The sequence below is a fragment of the Podarcis filfolensis genome (genome assembly GCF_964270895.1).
Source record: "Podarcis filfolensis genome assembly, chromosome: 14".
In the NCBI taxonomy this organism is placed as follows: Eukaryota; Metazoa; Chordata; class Lepidosauria; order Squamata; family Lacertidae; genus Podarcis; species Podarcis filfolensis.
Window position 1 is genome coordinate 7,414,841 of NC_139616.1, and position 25,865 is coordinate 7,440,705.

The 25,865-nt window shown below is 46.6% G+C and overlaps 1 protein-coding gene across 7 annotated transcripts in view; it reads right to left on the reverse strand.

Annotated features, from left to right (window-relative positions):
• The window catches only part of CELF6 (CUGBP Elav-like family member 6), a 181,214-nt gene extending 156,397 nt beyond the window's left edge, over positions 1-24,817 (reverse strand). For all 7 annotated transcript variants that reach the window (XR_014541667.1, XR_014541668.1, XM_083586712.1 and 4 more), the window contains exons 1-2: positions 24,478-24,817; positions 12,996-13,078 (exon numbers count right to left, since the gene is read on the reverse strand). Coding sequence is in view for 5 of the 7 variants with exons in the window: in XM_083586712.1 (XP_083442838.1) it covers positions 12,996-13,078; positions 24,478-24,808 (414 nt within the window). In the remaining 2 variants the exon portion in view is untranslated. The remainder of the gene's footprint in view (positions 1-12,995; positions 13,079-24,477) is intronic.
• Between the last annotated feature and the right edge of the window lie 1,048 nt (positions 24,818-25,865).

The window sequence follows — 25,865 nt, forward strand, 5'->3', positions numbered from 1 at the left end:
AAGTGTTGGTGCTGACCTTTAAAGCCCTAAATGGCCTCGGTCCAGTATACCTGAAGGAGCGTCTCCACCCCCATCATTCTGCCCGGACGCTGAGGTCCAGCGCCGAGGGCCTTCTGGCGGTTCCCTCCTTGCGAGAAGCAAAGCTACAGGGAACCAGGCAGAGGGCCTTCTCGGTAGTGGCGCCCGCCCTGTGGAACGCCCTTCCAGCAGATGTCAAAGCGATAAACAACTACCTGACATTCAGAAGACATCTTAAGGCAGCCCTGTTCAGGGAAGTTTTTAACGTGTGATATTTTACTGTATTTTTGGTTTTTATGGAAGCTGCCCAGAGTGGCTGGGGAGGCCCAGCCAGATGGGCGGGGTATAAATAATAAATAATAAATTATTATTATTATTATTATTATTATTATTATTATTATTATTATTATGGGGCTGGAAGTCTGCTGGCCAATATCCCAGAATGCCGTGGGGCACCAAAGAAAGTGCTGCTCCAGGGCATTGTGGGAACTGTAGAGGGCAGGTGGCTTCTGAGATCCAGTCAAACTGTGTGCGGTGGGGCAGGAGGGAACTTACTGATAGGCACCCTGAGGAGAGTTTAGCTCCAAATAGAAGCCAGCCCTTTCCTGGAGTTTGAGGCTTTGCTCCACCTTCACGGGCGGCTCACCTTCCAAAAACTGTCATACAGACCAAAATTCTATACTTTTGAACCTGTCATTTCTGGTTTGTTTGGTTTTTGGCCACACTGAGGAGCTATGTAAAAGGGAGAAGAGGTTCGATTTGAATAACCATCTTGGTCCTTACGATGATGCTGCCACTGGGACTCATGACAGGACTTCTCCGTGGAAGGCCCTCTCGGTTGAGGTGCATCCATCTCCCACATGATTAACATTCAGCAGGAATGTCAAAACATTCCTGTTCACCCAGGCGTTTGATGGCTGAAAGATACTGTTACTGGCAACGCATTAGCTGTAAGGGTCTGAGAAATGCTTTCAGATGTTTAAAAACCTTTCCACTGCTTCTTAAAACTTGCCTGGTTTTGTTGTTTGCCACCTGGGAAGTTAGGAATTTAGTAAATAGCTGAATAATTGCCAGGTAATCACACTGAAGCCCCAGTTTCACATATAGCCAGTAGCCCAGGTACCCGTACCTGTCAAAACCTCTCTCACAGTGCAATCCTACGTCTGTCTATTCAGAAGTAAACCACTGGTGCATGTGTGCATTTTAGGCTTACGTGGGAGTAGAGATGGGTGCGGGGGAGGTCAACTCACTTAAAGGCACATCTATTAAATTTGCACTATCTGAACCAATATGAGAACCAGCCACGATTTTAAAGTTACACTTATCCAAATTCTGCAGCTCAGTTCTCCAATCAATGCTCCCCCAAAAATTACAGAATCGCATCTATTAAGGGGAAATTGTGCATAACAATTAATGTATTACTGAAAACAACAAACAAAAATGCTGGTTAATTTTTATGAGGGTTTTTTTTTAAAAAAAGGGAAAAGCAAAAACCCAATGATTGTAAATTAATACAGAAATGTTAAAAACTGAATTTAGGAATGGAAAATGAGAGAAACAGAGAACAAAAATGGACAGGCCCTTCCAGCTCTGCATGGGAGTGAGTCCCATTCAGTTCAGTGGTGCTTACTTCTGAGTTCATAGCTGTAGGACTGAACTATTAGCATGGCATTCTGAAATTTTGCTTCATTCTACCTGCCAGAGATCTGAGCCGCTTACAAAAATAAATGCAATAAAGCCAGCATGAAACCCATTAAAAAAGTAACTGTATCACATGAGTAATAGAAACGGGCTTTTTGAATCCATAAAATACGCATCTCAGTCTCTGTTTGGGATATATTTCAGTAGTACATCCAGGGCCTACAGACCATATGGCTGGAAATAGCTGGCCTCTGATGTTACCCTGGAGCTTTGCAGGTAGACACATCAGAGTTCCTTTAGCTGTCATTGGCTATGTGATGTCAGGGAAGCAAGGTAGAATTAGAACTGGAATTCTAAAGTCAATGGAATTAGTAGAAGAAAGTCTGATTCTTCCCTAACACCGCTTGCCTTTATGTGGCACATGTGACTAATAAAACTGGGAGGGTTGGCTAATATAATTTTTTGTAGGCTAGCAGCAGTCGTGAACTTCTTTGAAGGCTAAATGAAGGGGCTGGGAGGCCCTGCTGCATGTTCTCTTTCTTCCTGAGATCTTAACGCAATGGTCAATCTTACCAATGGATAACTAGTTAACATCTTGCATCCATACCAGTGTTACAAGTTCCCCAACTACCATTGTGTATACATTGTGAATACAATGTGACAGACTAACACCAGATCCCTGCTGGGTGATCCCTGCAAATCACCACCTTTCATCTTAACTTGATTTAATGGTGTAAACCGCTTTGATGGGTTTTGTGATTTGGTGGTATAGAAATACTTTGATAAACAAATAAACCTACTCTTGCAAGGTTGTTGTGCGGGGCAAATGGGAAGGGGGTGAGCGTGTACCCTTTCTTCGGGGGAAGGGTGGGGATGAAAGTGAAAGGAAAAGAAAGTCATAGATAGCTTAGGGGAAGTAGCTGAATGACAGAACACAGCTTTGACATAAAGACTGCCCCCAAGGCTTGATCCCTGGGCATCTCCTGGTAAGACTGCAAAAGACAGGTTTCTGAAACCCTGGAGAGGTGCTCCAAGTGTAGAGCAGGGGTGGGGAACTTGTGCCCCATCACAGAGGATCTGCCTTGCCTGCAGAAGGTCCAATGTTCAAGGCTGGGGCTGTTGGGGGTGGGAGTATTGCTTGATGATGATGGTGATGTTATGCATTTTTTGTTTTTATGTTGTAAACTGCCTCACGATCTTCAGATGAAGGGCAGTATAAACATTTAATAAATAATAATAACCCCCAGCATCTCCAGAAAGGGCTAAGGACTAGGAACCGAGGTAGCTCCGTTGGTAAAGCATGAGACTGTAGTAGTAGTAGTAGTAGTAGTAGTAGTAGTAATAATAATAATAATAATAATAATAATAATAATAATAATATATTATTTATACCCCGCCCATCTGGCTGAGTCTCCCCAGCCACTCTGGGCGGTTCCCAATCAAATGTTAAAAACAGTACAGCATTAAATATTAAAAACTTCCCTAAACAGGGCTGCCTTCAGATGTCTTTTAAAGATAGGATAGCTGCTTATTTCCTTCACATCTGAAGGGAGGGTGTTCCACAGGGTGGGCGCCACTACCGAGAAGGCCCTCTGTCTGGTTTCCTGTAACCTCACTTCTCATAATGAGGGAACTGCCAGAAGGCCCTCGGCGCTGGATCTCAGTGTCCGGGCTGAATGATGGGGGTGGAGACGCTCCTTCAGGTATACAGGGCCGCAGCCATTAAGGGTTTTAAAGGTCAGCACCAACACTGTTAATCTGAGGGTCATGTGTTTGAGCCCCACATGAGGCAAAAGATTCCCACATTGCAGCGGGTTGGATTAGATGACCTTCATGGTCCCTTCCAACTCAGTGATTTTGAAACCCAGGACAGCTGCTGCCAGTCAGTTCAACAATACCAAACTAAGGCAAATCAATGGCCTGACTCATTATAAGGCTCCTTCCTATGCCTGGTGTCCTCTTAAGAGGCAATGGTTGGAAGAAATCTGTCATCACTGTTCAGCAACTAGGCACCCAATGCTGCTATGATGGTGGTGGCGATTTATTACACACCCTTTGCCCTAAGGTTGCAGGGGAGATTACAGCAACTAAAACATAATATTAAAAACAGTTTTAAAGTACTTAAGCACCACAGACATAAAGCGGGTGCTAAAAATATCTCTCTCAAGCGTCAAAAGCCAAGGTAAAGAATATTTGCTGAAAGCGGTATTGTGAAAATGCCAAATGTACCTCTGTGGGGAAGGAGCCCTGAGACTTCGCGACTGTTGCAGAGAATGCCCTCCCCTGGGCCTCCACGCCTTGAGCTTCTGAGGGTGCTGGAACAACCAAGACGGACACCCAGGAGAGTCTCTTGGGAAGGAGGCGGTCCTTCAGGTATTTGGGGACATTTAAGGCTTTAGGCACGTACATTAATAATGATAATTATGAGACTAGGAATACAACTAATAATAATGTACTACGCGTCCAATGAGAAAGCTGGGAGAGAAGGAAACCACATCAGATCCGAGCTACGCTACAAGCACAAATTAGTTCTAAATTGATTTAATTGCATGGATTTTCCTTAGCAACCTTGGGAATCATAGTTCTGCAAAAGTGCAGAAAATGGTATATGTTAATGATCCTTACCCCTTAATGCAGCGACATTTCCCAAGTGTTTACTTGGAGGATAGCATTAACAGTTAAACTGGCATAAAAATGCAGGGCATCCATGGCCCAAGCTTCTTCAATCAATCTGGGCATGTTACTATTTCTGCTAACTCAAGCCTCTTTTACTCCCTGGGTGTAGCTTAATGGAAAGGCTCACAATAGTTGGTTTGCTTATTGATCTGGCGTCTTCATTCTGCAGTCCCTGACTCCACAGTACCGTGCCCTTGGCATAGTCTAGCCAATGGGACCCCTTGCCAATGTCTCTGCTGCCAGCGCCACCATCCCCAGCTGCCACGCTCACCAGCATTTGGACTCCCCACCACCCCATGACGTGGTCCTTCTTGCAGCAGCCGTGCTATCCTCTTGCTTTGCACCACAATTGTGGCAGCCCTGGCAAGTTTCTTTGCCACCTCTGGGCTCTAAGAAAGAACAGAAGAGGGGTACTTCTGGATGAGGAGGCCAGGAGAATGCCTGTGCTGATACCGTTGTGGCCAAAAAAGACTTTCTTAAGCTTAGAATTTTCACCAGCCCTGCTTTGCACCCTGCTGGAGTATTTCTGCTGAGCTGGAATATGTCCTAGAACTCAGAAATGCCTCTTGCCCAGACAAAGGACAGAGAGGTATGTTAGAAACTCAAATATATAAGCTAGGTGCTAAATCTAGGTTACGGCCACCACAGCAGAATGTCTATTTGCCAGGGGGTTGGACTAGACAACCCTCAGGGTCTCTTCCAATGCTACAATTCTATAATTCTGTGATCTCAACTACATTGCTTGACTGTAACTTGCCTCTTACAACAATTCACTTGTCTCAGTTTGCAAGAAGGAGAAACACACGCAGTGGAAATGGAAATGGTATTAACTATGGACTAAAGCAGAGGTTTTTAAACTGTGGTTGCCAACCCAATGCCCAGAAATCTCCACATAGTTGCAATTGGACCCAAACCAAGAGCAATGCACTCCTGGCTAATTTCTAACACCGTGTAGAAACCAAGCTGCTGTACAAAGGTAAAAACGAAAACGAAACACTGCATTCATTGCTCCACCCACTTTTGCATCTGGCCCCACCCACCACTGGCATATGACCCCTGGAAGATGGCTCAGGAAGGAATGCAGGCCCGAAAAGCTTCCCCAGCTCTGTGTGATAGTTTCTGCTTCTCTCGTAGAACTCCTTCAAGCTTCTCACACCCTCCAACCTTCCTCAGATGAAAATAAGGACATATTCTACATCAGGCATTCCCAACCTCGGCCCTGCAGATGTTTTGGGACTACAACTCCCATCATCCCTGCCCACTGGTCCTGTTAGCTAGGGATGATGGGAGTTGTAGTCCCAAAACATCTGGAGGGCTGAGGTTGGGGATGCGTGTTCTACATCAATGTCCCCCCTCTCCACACCTCCTCCTCTGAGGGTGGGGAGGGAAGCAGACACAGCAACTGAACGAAGCAAGACGGAGCCAAGTGATCATAATGGTCGCTTTTCTGCACCCACAACCCCTCAGCACCCCTTGCTGCCTCGCAGATGGGCCCTGTTCCCCTCGCTCCCCCACCCACCACTTTCTTTATGGGAGACCAACCAACTGAGGAGCATGGAAACAGTGAAAAACATGCTGTGGGCATCCAAGTGATCCAGAACTTGTTTTCGTAAAAACAGGAAGAGGCGCCATATTGAGTGGGGCGAGGAAGGGAGCAGGAGGCACAGATCTAAGAAATGTGTTAGAGGGACGAATGGATCTGAACATCCTGTAACACGTTGAAATACTGTACTGTAGGGAAGGTCCCTCTGGAATTTGGGACTGCGTGAAAAAGTGAGAAGCTGTGATGGCTCAGGGTTTTGATTATGATTCCTGTATTTTGGGGGTAGTTGGAGGGGATGTCTTCTAACCATATTCCAGCTGCATGCAAATGCTTGCATTTTGTCTGACTTCGATTCAGTTACATAACTAACATCCAAACTCTCTCAATGGCCAGCGTTCTGCTCCTCAGGCTGTTTTACTCTAACTGTCCGCATGATATACACGAGGCTCATAATCTGTGGGCTATGATGGACGTTCCTCTTTCCCCCCTCATTATTGATCTTGTTTGGTCCTTATGTTACTTGCAGTTTCTTCCTTTTGGCTGTTATATTTTTATCGCAAAACAAAATATGGTGTGTGTGCATTTTATTTTTTTTAATTACACTCCCAGACCTGATTTTGTTTTACCACCGCTGAATTTTATAGCACAATTTTGATGGTGGGGATAGCATGTTGGTGGGGTAGAGAGATGACAGAAGGCCTGGCAAGAGAACAGCAGGTATGGATGCCAGGGGACTTAAGTCAGCTATCCAAACAATATTCTAGCCGAGATCTTCCTTCTCATGCTAAAATTAAATAGAAACAAACTACGCAGGGTGCCCCTGAAGAGGTATACAACTCTGACTTCCGAAAAGAACTGGATGGGAGGAAGCGAGTTGTTGTGGGGGAGAAGAACATGTTTCCATCACCTTCTCCCCATGTGTCATTCTGGCTACATAAGTTGCATTCCTCATTGCCAGCATTTGCTTGGTCAACTGGAGAGAGAGAGCAATTGGATCTAGGGGGTGGAACCTAGGGCATGATACCTTATTGGCAGATTCTAAAACCTGAAGGGTGCCGTCGATATACAGCTACAGAAACATATACCGTATTTTTCGCCCTATAGGACGCACTTTTCCCCCTCCAAAAATGAAGGGGAAATGTGTGTGCGTCCTATGGGGCGAATGCAGGCTTTCGCTGAAGCCTGGAGAGCGAGAGGGGTCGGTGCGCACTGACCCCTCTCGCTCTCCAGGCTTCAGGAAACTATCTGCAAGCCTTGGGAGCCCGCAGGAGTTCCCACTGGGCTCCCTAGGCTTGCGGATAGCAGCCTGCATCCCGAAGCCTGGGGTGCGCTGAGCAGCGTGTCCGGGCTTCGGGCAGATATTCGCAAGCCTGGAGAGCCCGGCGGGAGTTCCTGCCGGGCTCCCAAGGCTTGCGGATAGCAGCCTGTTCTGGGGGCTGGGGTTGGGGGAAGCTCGGGCTTCCCCCGCGCCAGCCCTGTGCCTGGGAGGGAAATAATTTTTTTCCTTTATTCCCCCCTCCCCCCCCAAAAAACTAGGCGCGCCCTATGGGCTGGTGCGCCCTATAGGGCGAAAAATACGGTAAGCAGGTGCCACTGTCAGTGCTGTGTACCCTTCCCAAAAGAAAACTGATCAAATCAGAATTATGCACCAACATAATCCAAGCAACACCCCAAAGAAAGTTGATTTAAAAGAAAAAGAAAAACTGGATTATGCTATCTGAGTAAATTATGCAAATGAAGCCAATTTGCATATTGTTTTGCTTCTGCTTGTCGTGTGGAAGAGAACATAAGAACAGCCCAGGTCAAAGTCCCATCTATTCCAGCTTCCTGTTCTCCCAGTGGCCAGCCAGATGCAGATAAGACATGAGCAAAACAGTTCTCTACCCAGCTGTGAATTCCAGCAACTAGTATTCAGAGGCATACTGCCTCGAATAGTGGAGGCAGATCGTAGACACTGTGGCTAAGAGCCACTGGTAGTCTTCTCCTCCATGAATATCTTTAATCCTCTTTTAACCCACCCAAATTTATACCCGCTGACACATCTTGAAGGAACAAATCTCATCGTTTAACTGCGTACTGTGTGAAGAAGTAACCTCTTTTGTGTGCCCTGAATCATCAGCTGCATAATATGGGCCAAAATTCTAATATTATAAGAGAGAAAAAGACCTCCTTCCCTGTAATCGCTCATATACATATATATATATATATATATATATATACATATACATATACATATACATATACATATACATATATGTGTGTGTATATATAATCTTCATCCTATTTTCCTGATGTTTAAAAAAAAAAAATATGTAGAAGCACTGTGTGTTTCCTGGGTCTGTAAACAGGGCTTGCCATACAGCCAGATTTTCCCAAACATTACTGGGGTTTCAAAGGTGAAACTGACATCTGGGGGAAACTTCCGAAAGGTGGCGCTTTGTCTGGATCTTAGGCAAGTCAATCGGAAAATTGTGGGTTTTTTGGTGTGTGTTTTTTTATACATATAAAAAGCTCCACAATTTCAGTGGTTTCCTTTAAAAAAGATCGACAATAAGAAAGCCGAGATTCCCAGGAATGTAGATTCTTTGTCAAATTCCGTGCTTTCTCTGTGCTTGCTTTGAACGTCCGAACCTACCCTTTCTGGCCAAAGCTATTTCACAGGACACAGGCCTGGAGCATTTGGGTAGCAGTAATAATCAGATAAGGGGTGGGCAGCTAATTTGTGTCACTCCAGGTGTTGCTGGACTACAACTCCCATCATGCATTGCAAAGGGATTTGAACTACATGGCCCTTCCAACTCTATTATCATTGCACCATAACAAAACCTGCCACACTTGCTAAAATCCTTTCTTCTGCTAAACTATTAAAGGTGCAGGAGTCTTCTTTTCCATCAGGTCACCGTGTCTCTGGATCACTGCCTCCAACCTATCTGCCCTTGCCATTTTGGGTTCATCTGACTTTATCCTCTACTACCAATCTACTAGAGGAGTGGGAACCCTATCTCCTTCTTCTTAATGGATCGTCCTATCTCTAAATCACTTACTGCAGCCAACCTGGCCCTGTAGTCTTCGATTCATCTGGCCTCACACTTTTCAACGTCCTTTCAAGTTAAATAGACCAAAAATGCTAGATGGCTATCAATATACTCTTTTAAGGTACAGTGGTACGTCTGGTTATATACTTAATTCGTTCCAGAGGTCCGTTCTTAACCTGAAACTGTTCTTAACCTGAAGCACCACTTTAGCTAATGGGGCCTGCTACTGCCGCCGCACCACCACTGCACACTTTCTGTTCTCATCCTGAAGCAAAGTTCTTAAGCCGGGAGGTTCTAGCAGGGGAGCGCAGCTATCGTATACCCTTGACCGAAGAACGGTACACTCCTTCTATCTGGGATGGTCGTCCTCTTCCACCAAGCGCACAGCTTCGGGAGGGACACACATGGAGCGGTGAGGGAGGAAGGGGACACCCGCCTAGCCAGCCAGATCAGCTGAATCAACCCTGGCGATCAATGGGGTGACAGATGTCGCAGCCAGATCGCCCTCACATCCGGGGTACTATTTCTGGGTTAGCAGAGTCTGTAACCTGCCATATACCTTTAAGGCCCATTCAAAGCACACACACAGCCCAAAAAATCTGGGAAATGTAGTTTGTTAAGGTTGGGGGAACTGTAGTTCCATGAGGGGTAAGCTTCCCTTCCTGTGATTCTTTGTGGGGGGGGGGTGTGTGCTTTAAATGTGCTTTGAAGGTGTGGTATTATGTAACCTAATACTTGATTCTTGATGTATCTCAAAGCCATGGGAGGCGCTATAACCAGTTACATATTCACGAGAGCAACAATACAAGGTGATGCATCTCTACTAGGGATGGAATAACCTGTCAGTTTTGGTTCTCTCCATTTCTTGGCTTTTTTTCTAATATTAAATTCAGATCTCTACATTGTGCAGCAATTTGCAAAAGAAGAAAAAAATGTTTAAAAGTCCTCCGCAGAAATCAGTCAGCGTTCTATTGTGAATTTCTCCTAATAAATATCCACACTTTCCCCTAATAGATGCATTTTTAGTGACATTTTTTGGGTTGGAGAACTGCATCACAAAACTGAACAAGAATTTCAAAGGATAGCTGTATTTCAGCTCATGCATTGTTTCAGAAAGTGTGGATTTAACAGATGCAACTTTAAATGCATCCCGAATTGAATTCTTCCCCCGTCACTAATATCTTATTTCCAGGTGCAGCATTACAGGCTTACTCTGGTTCAAAGGACGTGTCAACACAGGATTGCAGCCTCCGTTCTCTCAGTGTCAGGCGTGCATAAGGATGTGGTGTCTCTACAAGCAACGACACTACAGTACTAGTACAGGCAAAGCCTTTGGCAATGTTGCTGTTGCCACTTGGAACTAGGAACTAAGAACCCACAACATCTGTAGTGAAGGATGCTAGAGAATTCTGGCAGAAATGAGAGCAAAAATTGCCAATGTTCACTCATTTGTCACAAGTCCAGAACAGTTTGATCCACAATTGCTGCTGCTGTTTTCGGTCTCTAAAACGTGGTGTAGTGGTTAAGAGCGGTGGACTCATAATCTGGTGAACCAGGTTCGCTTCCCCGCTCCTCCACATGCAGCTGCTGGGTGACCTTGGGCTAGTCATACATCTCTGAAGTATCTCTCAGCCTCACTCACCTCACAGAGTGTTTGTTGTGGGGGAGGAAGGGAAAGGAAAATGTTAGCCGTTTTGAGACTTCTTAAGGGGAGTGAAAGGTGGGATATCAAGTCCAAACTCTTCTTCTTCTTCTAAATGATACGGAACCGATTACCTGCCCCTTATACACACAGACATTTGCACTGCATTTCCTTTGCATTGAAATGAATGGTATGGAATAATGTGACGATGACACCATTAATTATATAATCGGCTACATAAAATTCTGCCACAGCGAGTTTAAGAATGTCGTTTTTGTCAAAAGCCAAGCTGCAGTGGAACGGAAACAGCGCTATATGTGACGAATACGGAGTGGACAGAAATTGAAGCCTTCTTACATCCCTGACTGCCTGGCAAAGAAGCAGCAGCAAGCAGGCACTGTGTGTGGTAGGAGATTCGATGAGCATGGAATGCATATTTTGATCTCAGAAGGCGGACATGTGGAAATGTGCCTTTAGGGAGAAGGTCGCCCATCTACATTAAACAAATCCCTACCAACACTACATTTCAGGAAGACGTTTGGGAACTGATGCTCATCTGCTTACTGCCACTCCAAAACTCTAAGAGTGAAGAGCACGTTATCCAAACAACTCAGAGAGGACATGGAGCATCAAAACCCAACTAAGCAAGCCTGCTAGTTCTATAAGGCCCTGCTGACAGATGTCCCACACCTGATTAAACAATTAAACTGATCAGTTTGTTTTAGATAAGGAAGAATCTGTTCACAGGGAGATTATGAAAACCTCAAAGATGGAAGTTTGATGTTGTTTCCTCAAAAACCATCCAAAGGGAAATCTTTTCCCTTAAAATTATTCCTTATCCATTTCTCAAAATATGCAACACTCCCGTAGAATAAAGAGAAAGAAAGGGCTGTGCCCAATGTTCTCTTCCGACCAGGGCAGGAGCTCTGATGTTCACGGACAAGTGAGCTTTAATGATGCCCCGCAGAGAGACCCAACATAGTAGTGGTGCTAGTGGCAACTCATTGCACAACAGATTTGCACAGCAAAGTTACTAGCAACACAATGTACTGCTGGTGCAAGACATTTTGTCAGTGGAATGTAGACAACCCAAATGCCTCTTAAGGAAGAACATTTATGGTGGCATAAGCTTTTGTGGGTTCAAAATGCAGAATTTTGTGCCTTCAATTCATGGAAGCTTATGCCCCCTTAAAGCTCTTGCAGCAAAATCCTAAGCGCTACTCAGAAGTAAGTCCTATTACACTCAAGAGGGTTTACTCCCTGTAAGCGATGGAGGAGAGTTTCATTGAGTCCGCATTTTAAAGCAAATTGACCTTATTTGCAGCTCTTAGATTTATATGCAGATCGGAATGCAGCTAACAGTGGCACTGGGCACTGCTCTGAATTTCAGAATGCTGTTTTGGTTCCAAAAATGTGAGTATCTTATAGGGGAAATGCATATTTTAGGGGGAAATGCATAGAAAGGCATTGAATAAAATGCATGCATTTGGAGGGAATGCATGCAAAATGCATGTTACAAAAAGTGCGTACAAACATTTAAACACAGTTGGTTTGGGTGCAGTTTAATAGACGTGGCTGAGCATGTGTGGAACTGACACAGAGCAGAAGAGGACTGATCCATCCAGCCCAAAACATACTTAGGATGGCACCCTCCATATTGAAAGCGACAGGACTCACTAGGGGCTTAATGACACTTACTTTCTGCCCCGCTCTTTTCAGGAATTGGCCCACATTTTAATGCTTCATGTCCAAGCACCCTTCCCCACAATTCAGGAGCTTCCCCATGAAAACCCACTCTTCAAAGCTGAATCAGAACAAACAGCAGATTGGGCTTCCTGTGGATTGCCATTGAAATTTAAAGACTGGGTTTCTGCAGGGAAAGCTCCGCAGCAAAAACAAAAAGGGGTGGGGTGCTTGGATACAGTGGCGTCACAACGGGGGGCATGGGGGGCGTTGCGCCCCGGATTCCATGTCTGCGGGAGTGACAAGAAGTCACCCTCAGGGACTCGCGGTGGCAGAGCAGCCATCGCGCCACCGCAGCTGCACATGGAGGATCCTCTGCTCGTGGCTGTAGCAGCAACAGAGGGATCCCGGCACCATCCGTACGGTGCTGGAGCGGTGGCGGCGGCAAACCGCTATACAGCGCATGTGCAGCGTCGCTACATACGGCACATTTGTCGCCGCCGCACATGTGCTCTATGTAGTGACACCCGCCCTGGGTGTCACGACGCCTTCCTTCGCCCCTGCTTGGATACAGAGCTTTAAAGTGCAGACCATTCCTGGGAAGCATAGAGGAAAGGTAAGTGTGGATTGCCCTCGGTTGCAATGGGTTCTTGCTGTCACAAATGGACACTGAGCAACACTTGCTGAATTCTAGCCCAGGACTCTGAGCTAAAGGAGGTGAGTCGTGCCTGCACCAGAGAAGAACACCATCACTTACCCCAGGCAATGTCTTCTGCTCATGCAGGGCACTCTGGGCTTTGAGGGCTGAATCCCGGGCACAGTATGTAAGAAAGGCACAGCCTGGAAAGAAGAAGGGAGGGGAAAGTGTTATTGCATAAAGTCATGTGTGAGTACAGTCACGCTCAGCAAGGGACGGCTTTGCCCAGTCCACACCTTCATTTGCAGTGGAGAAGAAGAATATCATTTATTACGGCCATAGGCCCATACAGCAGTGGAGAGAGAAAGGCAAAGCTTATACAGCACAGCTGGAATACCGCCTGCGATGTCCCTTGCTCTGCAAAGCAGCTGGATACTCCCTTTCCAGGGAAGCTGTGCCTAGCCTCAAAGAGATGAGCGGAATCCAGCAGCAGGTCAGTCCGCAGCCCAGCGGGGATTTGATTTAAGGCAATTCGTATGGATTAGCAGGGCCTGGTTAATTGGAATCGGCAGGCAGAGGCAAACACACTGGGATTAGTGCAAAAGCCCTCCAGATTAGCACATCAGATTTTCATCCTGCCATGCCAGCAACTATAGGGGTAGCTTTCTTTTGTTGCTGTGGTTGGAGGAGCATATTATGTGACGGTCTACAGCAAGGGTGGAGGACCTCCAGTGACTGGGGCCAGATGCCTCTTTACCTGGCCCTTTAGACTCTCCCCAGGCCACATACCTCAGCAGATGGTTCCACTCTTTCCTCAAGCGCTTTTTGCCTGGCTGGAATTATGCGTATTTGAATGATGATAACACAGATAGCTCAGTGTACCTCAGTGGCAGGGCTTCTGCCCTACACACAGAAGGTCCCTGGCTCAATCCCCAGCATCTTTAGTTAAGCCAGGGGAAGGTCTTCTATCTGAAATGCTAGAAAGCCACTGCCAGTCAAGGTAGACAATGGTAAACAAGATGGACCAATGGTCTAACTCAGTATAAGGCAGCTTCTTCTGTTTTTGCTAAATATCATCTTGGGTGGCAAGCTGCTGGCAGGAAGCAGAAGCATTTGTCACCTGCACATCCCTTTTGCTCCTTAAACTGGAACACACAACACACACAAGCAGGTATGGATTCTGAAGACCACCTTCTCACATGTGAACATGCCCATTTGCTGAGATCATCAGTCAGGGTGCTATGTCGTTTGCCTTCACCCCCAGAAATAGTGGGTGGCCAACAGAGGGCAGGGCCTTTTCTGTGATGAGAACTTGAATATGGCATACCCTCCCCAAATGCATTTGGCAGCACCTACTCTGCTATTTTCTTTAAGCTGTACTTGAAATCTGTCCCATTTTCCTGAGCTTTCAATGGGATACAATATGGAATTGCTTGATTATTGCTAATAGCTGGCTGTCAAGCTTGTTGTCGCTTGTTGTGTCCTTGGTGCTTGTGGCTTCCTTTTGATCTTTGTCCTGACTTGATGCTCAAGCCATGAACACTCGTCCATAAACTCCTCTGAAGACCAGCTGATGGAATGTTAGGGGCAGAAATCCATTGATTAAATAAAAATTCTCTCAGTGATGTTTTCAGTCACATTTAGGCATAGAATTAAAGAGTTGGAAGATACCACGATGGCCATTTGGTCCAACCCCCTGCAAGAAAGTACATACTGTCTCACATGCTCTCAAAGATGTGCGTGCATTCCTGTGTAACTATTGAGAGCGACATTTCCTCACATCTTTGCTAATAATAGTTATCATTATTATTACTACCACCTTACATTTGTATAACACTTTCAAGAGTTCAAAGCCATTCACATGCATTATCTAGCTGTAATAAGACAACCTGGGAATGCAAGGGTGGCCAATCTGGTACCCTCCAGATCCTGTTAAACTTCAGTTCCCATCATCCCTGGCTATTGGCTGTCAAGGAGCTGCCAAGTGTGCCCAGGTCAAGCACGGGAGACCCAGGATGCAATAAGCTTTTCATTAACACAAAGTAAAAACACAGTAGAGTTCTCTGGTTCACCTTAATCGAGCTCAGCCATTGCTGAAACTGACCAAAACCACCTCTCCCCGCCCTAGCCTCTCACTATGGTTTGCTCCCAAGCAGATGAAGGCTGTGTCAAGGGGGTGAGCTCCTTCTCTGGGCCTAACTCTCCTCAAGCGGGGTGTCCGAGGGGAAGGAGAGCCAGCAGGACTGGGGCTGCCCTGCTGCTGAGTAGCCGGGACAACCTCTGACTCCTCTTTGTCTGAGTTTGCACTCACACTGTGATGCTCAGCCTCTAACCCTGTGCCGAAAGGCCCTCCTCCTTCAATTCCCCTTTATCACTCAACCCCCCTGCTTCTAAGACCTCACAGCTCTTCCCTTCCCCAGACTGCTCTTCAGTGTCCCACAACCACCATCCAGGATCTAAGTTGCCGTCTTCTGTGTCCTCCCTGGGGTGCTCCCACCACTCGTCTTCTTCCGGCCAGCCCCTGACATCGGCCATGCTGGCTGGGGCTGATGTGAGTTGGAATCCAACAACATCTGGAGGGCCACTATTTCCCCATCCCTGTGATGGGACCTATAGGAATAGGAATACAGGAAGCTGCATTCTACTGATACAGACCCTGGTCCATCTAGCTCAGTTTTGCTACCCTGGCAGTCACTCTCCAGGGTTCTAGGAAGAGAGTCTCTCCCAGTCTAGCCTTGAGATGGTAGGACTGAACCTGGGACCTTCTGCATGCAAAGCAGGTGCTCTACCACTGAGCCATGGCCCTTCCCCCCTCCAAAAGCAAGGATGACCAGAATAGTGCCCTCCAGATGCCATTGGTAGCCAACTTCCACCATCCCTGACCACTGGCCATGCTGGCTGGAGCTGATGGAATTTGGAGTCCAACATCTGAAGGGTCTCACCCTTGGTACTGGGCTTTTGGCTATGAAGATCCACACTGGCACTTTGAATTCAACCTGGAAACGAAATGAGAGCAAGTGAAGGTCTTTTAGAAGTGATTCTCTACGTTCCACATGGCTAGCTGCAGGCAACAAATGAGCTGCCACTTTCTGGAACAGTTCGAGGAGTCATTCAGAGACCTAGTTGCCTCACCTGGCTAGGAAAAAAAGGAGAAATAGAGCTGGGCATCACTGGCATACGAGGGGCACTTCATGGCCAATCTCAGCATTACTTCTAACCGCCATAAAGCCATGGAACAAGCACAGAACCCCGTGGAATAATTCCCATGGGGAAAAGCAAGAACCCATCCCCCCATTCTGACACCACTCAGTGAGAGAAGCTTCTCCGCATTCCTGCTCACCACCATCAATCCACAGAACTGATCCGAAAGGATACTGTCATCTGGAATGAACCTCACCCTGAGTGTTTTTGCCTGGCTGGAATGTGCCCTTGAGCTGTGATAATGCCTCCTGGACTGCTGCCTGGATGAAGGATAGAGAGAGGTGGAGACTAGCCTATGGGGCAAAGGAAGAATTCACATTTGCTGCTCTGGTCACTCCCGCAACCAGCAGGCAGCCCCTGTAATAGGACAGCTAGCCCAACCAGTCTGGAAGCCATCTAGGTTCATCAGCCTTCAAGGACAGACCACCCTAACTAGCCCAGAACTCCTTAGGGGACAAGACGTAAGTGAAATCCCAAAGTCCAGCCTTGATCACCCACTGCAAAAGGAGTTGACAGGTGTCCAACATACTCGAATGGACAAGTTCAGCACTCACTGCCTATGATACTCTCTGATCTACGTTGTTGTTGTTGTTGTTGTTGTTGTTGTTGTTGTTGTTGTTGTTATTGTTGTTGTTGTTGTGTTGCATCCAGCAGTGGCGTATCGTGGGTTGTCAGAATCCGGGGCAAGGCAAGTAATTTGCACCCCTAACCCGTGGATTTGCGCCCCCTAACCCGTGGATTTGCGCCCCCTAACCCTAACCCCCAGATGTTGCGCCCGGTGCGGCCGGCCCCCCCTGCACCCCCCACGCTACGCCACTGGCATCCAGTGTTAATCATACTCAGAGTAACCCACTGAAATTAATGGGACTGACTAACTTAGTTGGTTGGTGACAACTCACTATTTATTAGTTTACTCATCCATCCTTCACCATGAGGTTCCAACCATTTAGAAGTGAAAATATTAAAACCAGTTCAAACAAATTTAATACATTTTACTTGTCCCACACACCGAAAATGAGCAGTGATGATGCTATTTGGGAGTTAAAGTCACAACTTTCTTTTTAATATCAAGGACCTGCAACAGGGCTGCCAACTTGAATAAATATGGGGGGGGCTGGTAATCCCTGACCTGCATAAAAGAGAGGGAATATGTAAGCAAGTCCCATTTTTAAGTCCCACAATTAAGTGTTTTAAATTTGTTGTTAGCTGCCCTGAGCCCGGTTTTCTGAACCGGGAAGGGTGGGGTATAAATAAAAATGTATTGTATTGTATAAGCAATTAATAATAATAATAATAATAATACCAGCTTTATTGTCAATGTACAACCTGTGTACAATGAAATTTACCAAGCCTAACATGGTCATGCACACCATTTGAATGACAATGCTCATCAACTTTGTGGGGGCTGGCCCCCTCGAATTTTTCATGGGGAGTGTGCTGAAGGGAGCTTGGCCCCTAGGAGTTGGCTCCTATGACCTCCAAGGAGAAAAGCAGTGTTGGCCAGCTACTTTGCCAAAGACCACACAGAGGAACTCACCTGGGCAATATCACTTGCACTGAATGTCAAGAGGAACATGCTGGGGAATATCTCTTCCCAAAGCCCTGCACTGTTCAGCATTCAGAAGGAGGAAGGAAAATAATCCGTTTGTGGGAGGGCTGGGGGGGTTATTGTTTTGTTCTTGTTTTCACTATGTATTTTGTGCTTTAATCTTGTATTTTTATGCTGTGAACCACCCTAAGATCTACGGATGAAGGGAGGATTAATAATAATAATAATAATGGCCCAAAAATGGAAACAAGAGGAACTACCGACTTTGGAAGAGTGGAGAATGAAACTTATGGATTATGCAGAATTGGATAAAATGACTGGGAAAATTAGATACCAAAAAGATCACAAGTTCATCGAGGACTGGAGAAAGTTTACGAATTATCTGGGAAATATATGTGATGAACAGACAACGCTAGTCGGTTTTAAAGAGGCTTTGTGATGTCAAAGGTGTATTGTAAAAAGAAAGAGAGAAGAAAGGATATTATTAACTGGCAATATAATATATTGAAAATGCGTAACAAATAGAAAATATGGATGATTGATGGTGGAGCTGGTGGAAGTTCAAAAATTGGAAGTTTGAGAATATGGTTGTGTTGATTAATTTGTAAAAGAAAATTCAATAAAAATAATAATAATAATAATAATAATAATAATAATAATAATGACTTGAAAATGAAATCTTAACCTTAAACATCTCCAGAGCCCACCTGTCAGGGAACTGCCATCGGAGCTAGAGGCGGAGGCAAGGCTCCAAAGCGATGCTGGAGAAGGGCCCAGCAGGGAGAGAGGCAGCTCATCGGCTGGGGAAGGAAATCAGCGTGACACCAGGGAGAAAGGGGGGCAGATGGGGGAATCGGCGAGGGGGCTCCAGGACTCCTCGCCGGAGACCAGCGGGGAGAGCACGGGTCCTCCGCTGCCCACACCCACCCTGCGCAGAAGACTTCCGTGCAGGGAGAGTAGGTGGAGACTTGGCGTCAAAGAACTTCTATGCTGGAAGAGGTTCAAGAAACACCCACTGACGGATTCTGCTAGCGACTGAAACAGCCACGAAGTGAAGGGCTGTCCAGACAGAAAAGGTTTAATCAGGCAACCTAGCCAGGAGTGGCGGCAACTTACGCACGAGCAACCCCTATAACCATTACACCACCCCACACTATACAGCATGATGAAACAACCTGCATCACACACCACAACTGGTGGACAGCAATTGATGAAAGAGGGAATTGGTGCCTGAATGGTCCTGCAAGACTTTATAAAGTGATATCTCTAAGAAGCCACCTTCTGGGCTCTGCTCCCAGCAGTGAAATGTCTTGGGCCCAGCAATGTAGGTCACACCCCCCCAATCTGCATGATGGCAAGATAACTTTCTTTTTTAAGTGTTGCATGCGCCTAAGCATGTACAGGCAAATTTATCAAGTAATATAAAGAGAAATTCTAGAAATGCATATGGACATGAACTAACACACTCTTTACTTCTATAGGCCAGACAGGGAATGGGCCCCCAGCTGACCCCCCCCCCCCAGGGTCCCCTTTCAAGGCTTTGCCGCTGCTTTTCCTGCCAGTGCTGGAGTCTGGCTTGCAAACCAGCCTCTGGCCTTTGGCAGCAAAGGGGGCTGGGAACAGCATCAGCCGCTGCCTGCAAATTCACTTTCCTTTCCCTTAAGGCAGTGGTAGGAATTGGGCCCAGAGGCAGAGGGAGAACAAGTGGGTGATGAGAGAGGAGAAGAAGGATGGGGCCAGTTGGAAGCATTTTGCAGGATGCTTCCCCAGCCCTCAAAACAAAACAAAAACATAGAGCTAGCACTTGAGATGGACAAATGTGGAATTTTTTTGTTGCTCTCAGCTTCTCATTTTTACAGTCTTCAGTTCTCCACATTTCCCCACCAGTTTGTGATTTAAAAAAAATAAATCTTTTTTTAGAAAAGCTTCTCATGAAAAATCATTAGCATTTTGGTACAAATTTCTCCTAAAATGCACTTGCAATTTTGCCTAACATTTTGCAAAACAATTTTACCTAATGCCATGCATTTTTTGTATGTTATTTTCACTAAAATATGCATTAACATGCATGTTTTACACTAGTAAATTTATTTTTGTACATGTTACTTAGGTGGAAAACTGCACTGCAAAATTAGACGCGTGAGTTTCAAGGGATGGCTGTGTTTCAGCTTACATATTGTTTCAGAAAAGTGTGAATTAAATGCAAACTGAATCAAATTTCTCTTCCATCCACAGCCGGCATGGAACTATCATTTGTCCTAATCTCTCCTCGGTTGAATCAGAGGTGTCTACTAGCACCTTACGCTGTGAGTAGTTCTGTGGAATTTTCATGGGACTGCTGAGGTGTGTGTGTGTGTGTGTTACACTCCTAAATGCTCTCCCTCCTTAGCACACACTGCAGGCTGTGAATCAAAAAGCTTGGAGGGGGAAGACTGCTCAACACTGACTCACCCTCATGAGCTCTTACTCCCAGGAGGAGCTCGATTAAAGGTTTGCAAGTCCGCATTGCCACGAATATAAGGTTTGCACAGATTTTGTTTTGCTTTCTTGCCCGTAATATTCATGGCGCGGCTTTGCAAAGCTGCTGTGGAAATGTAGCAGTCCAGGCAGAAACTCTAGCTGCCCCTCTTGTTGATGGAAACAAATCCAAGCGTGGGTACTTTGCTAGCCTTTTTGCAATACAGGAGCAACAACAATTCCACTCGGTCTGCAGCATACGATCCACATTATTAGGTGTTTTTTTCTTTGTTTTGTTTTTTAAATAATAGATCCTATATAAATCTTCCTAAAACGATATTAAAACAGCAGCAAAACAGTTTCCCTTCAAAAATGTAAATATTTAATGAACAAAATTTGACATTGATGCATTTTTAATATTGGCACAATTAAATCTGCCAGATGATTAAGTATTAATAACTCTTAATAAGTGCAACCATCTCGCCTTCAAATAGAAGCAATTCACGAGCGAGAGGAAGCAAGCCTCGTAGCCAGGAGAATGCAGACTGACCCATCAGCAGGCAGACAGTTGCTCCTGGTTGCAGCAGCCGTGCTTCATTCAAAACAATCCTCAAACTTCCATTCCACTGACTTGCCTTTGTGAACAAGAGAGTCACAAAAGACGCATATTTGGACAGAGGAGCAAAATTAATGAGGACCTTAATTAGATGAAGGGTGGCATTTAATTGTGTTGATCAGTCTATGTATTTAAAAGGAGAGGGGAGTTTTAATTTTCTTTCTGGCCTGCACAGTTTCAAATATGTAGGGCAGGGCTGAGGAGGTTAAAAAAGAAAATAATTCAAGCAGTTTGAAGTATAGACTTCAGTATAGGTATAAATGGAACTGGGAGAGGACACACAACTGCTATCCTTCCATAGGGTGCTGGGTTAGAGAGTGTCAGAAGAGTTAAGCAGCAATGAAAGAAGCGTTGGAGACTTTTCAACATGCTAATGCATAAAGAATATTGGTGCACCTGACAATTTTCACAGGTGACTTCCCATCATATTTAAGTCAAATTTCATGTCGCTTCCTAGAAACTCTCTCATCCAACTCAGTTTCCTCCATCAATCTCAAGATCTGATATTTGAAATGTTATGGTCGTATTTATTTATTGTGATGACAAAGAACCTCCTGTTCCATTGCTGTTAAGCAGCAGAGATAAACTGGCCTGACTGCTGGGTTGCTTGCTTTGGGGTGGGGTCGCCAAATGTTAATATTATTTCAGTCTTTCATTGCCCTAACCTACATCCCTGCCTGCTTCCATCATCTTGTCTATACATTTGAACTGAAGGCCTGCAGTTTTTAAAGGTCATTTCCAAGAATCTACCTAGGAGATGTTAGAAATTAAGATATAATCTTCCTGTGGACTACATATTGCATTCTCCTTTTTCTGCAGCACAGAAAAAACGATCCATTACTGGGCTGTTGCTTTCCATTCAGAAAGGACACATTTCAAAATAGGCAGCCTGGGGAAAGTTGCAAAAGCAGGGAGGTTTTTGTGCGTGTTGTTTTGTTGTTAAGAGAATGGTATGCCCTGGTACAAGATGTGATCTAAAATCCCAACTCTAGCCTGCATTGAAACTTAACAATTTATATACCACCAGATGCCACTCACCAGAAGGCAACCGACCTGAAGAGCTGGAAATTGTACTTCACAGGGAACCAATAGCCCTAAATATAACTACTTGAGGGCAATGAATTCAGTTGGTGTGCCTTAGATATGTGGGGTGTCACCACTTTAGAGTAAAATCCAATGCACAGTTATTGGGAGTAAGTCCTATGCATGCTTACTCAGAAGTTAAGTGCCACTTAATGGGGCTTACTCACAGGTAAGTGCGTATGGCATGTCAGATTTAATTGCATGCAGCCTCGGGGATTAATATCAAAAGAAATGTTAGGCATACACATGACACAGTGTTTTATCTCAGTACTTAAAGAACAAGAGAGAGCCTTCAACTATTAGGTTCTAAAAAGTTGGCTAAACATAGTGTAGAACAACCTACCATATGAAAAAAATGTGAAGTGGAAGCATCTATCCAGATGCAAACTTGCTTCCTCTGCAAATTCACTCATTCATTTCTTGCCTGCCCCACATGTGCAACTGTTACTAGAATTCACCAACAGGTGTGGGTGTAATGTGGGTGTATATACACACATATATTTGTGTGGACATACATGGCATTTCCTCTATCTACATGGCTGTCAACTTCTATCCTCAAAGTTAAATTAACATCAAGATACTGAGCCTATAATAATTTCATGATTTATGTTAGCACATGTGATGCTTTATGGGCACTTTTTATCATCTTGATCGTTTTCTAACTTTGAAGCCACAAAGAATTGTACTCCTTGGGCCGGGCATATCAGTATGGGGTATGAAATACAATAGCACAAAACACCCTCTTGGGTTGTATTTAACTAAGCCCTACTCAGAGTAGACCATTGAAATTAATGCACCTAAGTTGCCTGTGTCCATTAAGTTCAATGGGTCTACTCTGAGTTGGAGTAACATTGAATAACATGTCTTGCCTAATAAAATGCATATCTGTGAAGGATATATGAGGTTGTCAGTTATGTTGCCAGTAACAATGAATATTATAAGGCCAGGATCTTGATGTTAATTCTGCATGTTTCAGGTAACTAGGCAGTTGGGTTAAAGATTCACGACAGAGACACTGATTCTGTGCATAGCTGTCAACTTTTCCCTTTTCTTGCGAGGAATCCTATTCGGAATAAGGGAATTTCCCTTAAAAAAAGGAAAAGGTTGACAGCTATGATTCTGGGAGCCAAGATGGACTCTCCATACAGAGTCTACCGCTACACCACATATCTTTGGCTCAACTGTCCAGCTACCAGCAACTGGTAAAATTCATATCAAGGTGCCAGCACTATAATATTCCTTGTTACTGGCAACATCGGCACTGTCACCCCATTGTTACTCACACACCTACACACACTTTTCAACCAGTTCAACTTTGCACACCAACTAACTCAGCAAAGGGTTAAGGAAACAGGGAGCTCCTTTATGGGTATGCGAACTCCTCTAGATCCAGCCAAGGCTGAGACCTATTTCCTAATCCAGGGGTGGGGAAACCTGTGGCCCTCCAGATGTTATTGGACTCCAGCAGCTCCCATCATATATAAATTCAATAAATAATAATAATCCCTGACCATTGCCCATGCCGGGAGTTGGAGTCCAGCAACATCTGGAGAACCACCAGTTCCCCATCTCTGTCTAATGAGTGCTTATGTGCCATCTGCCTCTCCGATGGCACAGAAGCCCCTTCACGTATATACATCTTTCCTCGGCCCCCTTCTCTTGTATGTAACATAAGTTTGCAGGGAGCTGGGGCCTCTTTCAGCCATATCCTCCCCCCTCCATAGCACCATTCAGAAGATGTCTGTTTCCTGTCTCTGTTTACAAATCTCCCTCCACTGTCTCCACCTCCCACACTTACTCTCTCACACTGTGACACACATCTCTCTGCCTTACACTCTCCTACATGCAGACACGCACATGCACACTTACTTTTCCCCCCACCCAGCCCAACTTTTCACATGCTGTGTAATCCGATGCATGCTAAGTCAGGGGAAAAGCCCCCGCACCCTGCCTGCGCTCAAAGGGGCTTGCTCCCAGCAAGGGGCACTTAGGACTGTAGCCACAATAACTTAAAATGAGAAGAACAAAGTAGCAGAGAGGGGCCATTGGCAGAAGTCCTAATCTCCTCCTGATGCAAAATATGATCTTTTCTTCGCGGGGGGGGGGGGAGGGAGTGTCTGTGTTTGTCTTCCTTTTCCTCCTGCACATGCGTGCACATCCTTCCACTGATCTCTCTCTCTCATCCAGTCATTACACGTGACCCAACTTTATACACATTACGTGTGTGTGTGCATGTTCAGAGAGGGGGGAGACGGTACTGGAGAAGGGGGGTACGCTTCTCCCTCTCTTAGAGGATCTGTAATTCCCTCCTTGTTTACGGATCCCCCCAAAACACACACACACACACACACACACACTGCAAATCCCATATCCACTCTTACACATGGAAGCAAGTCCTACCCAGCTCTGTGGGACTGGTTCTCGAGTAAATCTGCCCAGAGGGGCATGCTTCGTCCACTTACTCCTCTCCGCGCGCCCCCCACCCGCCCTCAGCCTCACACACACAACGCGGCGTTCGGCGGCGGCCAGCATCTCCTCTCCATCCCTTTGTTGGCCCTTTCGCCTGGCCGGGAAGCGGGGGGGGGGGTGTGCAGGCGTGGTTGGAGTAGCCGAGGCGGCATCGGCATCGGGAGGAGGAGAAAGGGATCCACCCGGCGCGCGGCAGGAGGAGGGCGGCGCGCGGCGGGGCTCCCTACCTTTGTGCATGCCGGTGAAGCGGTCCTTGAGCACGGTGAGCTCGTAGATCTTGCCGAACTCCTCGAAGAGCGGCTTGAGGTCGCTCTCCTCCAGGTTGCGCGGGATCTGCCCGATGAAGAGCTTGATGGCATCGTGGTCCTTCATGGCGATGGTGCCGCCCGGGCCGTGCGTCGGCGTCGTCAGCCCGTTCATCCTCCCGGAGCTGTTCGTGGTGCTGAAGGCAGTGCTCTCCGCCTGCGGCGGCGGAGGCGGAGGAGGAGGCGGCGGCGGCGGGGGCGGGGGCCCGGGGGGAGGTTGTTGCTGCGCTAGCCCGTTGGCCAGAGTAGCCATGATGTTCCCAGCCGGCTCTGCCCCGCCCCGCCCGCCCCGCCCCGGCTCCTGCCTGCTTGCGCCGCGCGGGAGCAGGGGGAGGGGGGCTGCCCAGCCCGGGCTCCCCCTCTCCGCGCTCAGCCCAGATCTCGCCCTCCACCCCCCCCTTCCCGCCCTCCTCCTCCTCCGCCGCCGCTTCCCTTCTCCTCCCTTCGCCTGGCTTGGCTTAGCTGGGGCTTCGCCTCGCTTTGCGCGCACGCCCTCCCTCCCTCCGTCCTCCCTCCCTCGGCGGCTGCCACTGGGCCGGATGACGTCAGCTGACTGGCCCCCGAACTACTCGCATAAGATTAGCATAGCGGAGCGTGGGGGGGGGGAGGAGCCGCAGCCAATCAGGGCGCGAGGGAGGGGAGAGGGGCAGGGCTGGCCAGGCAGGCAGGCAGGGATGCAGGCGAGCGCTGGGAGGAAGGGAGACAGAGTCAGGAGGAGCGGGAGCCCCCACGGAGCCCGGCGGTCGCGGAAGGCGGGGGAGAGAGGGGTCGCCTCCCGCTGTAGGGGAGGGAAAGGAGGGTTGCTAAGGAAGCCAGGCGCTCCTCAAGTTGCAAGGTGTGTGGCTGCGGGTGGGGGGTGGGGAACTCTTGGACCACTTACAGTCGGGCTAAGCGAGCACCGGTCACTTCCCCAGAGACAGGATTCATGGAGGATTTGGCTTGGGTAATTATTATTAATATTAATATTTGTCATAAAATTTACACACAGCTTGATTGGAAAACACACACACACAAAAAAAAACATTTGAAGCAGTTTGCAAAAAAATGTAAAACAAGGAATTATTTCGCAACCCACGTGTGAAAGAATGTCCTTAACTTTCAAAGCACCTGGGTACACATGCCTAAACAGCCAAAACTAGTACCCTAAGGTGCCTGCTTGATCTCAATAGGCAGGGAGTTCCAAAGTGCAGGTGTGGCCACACTGAAGGACTGAATACTGACAGACACAGAATGGGTATTATGTGGCACTGTAGTAGTGCCAACCCCAATCGAAGCAGTCAAATGACTTTTTTTCCATGCACAAACTCAGC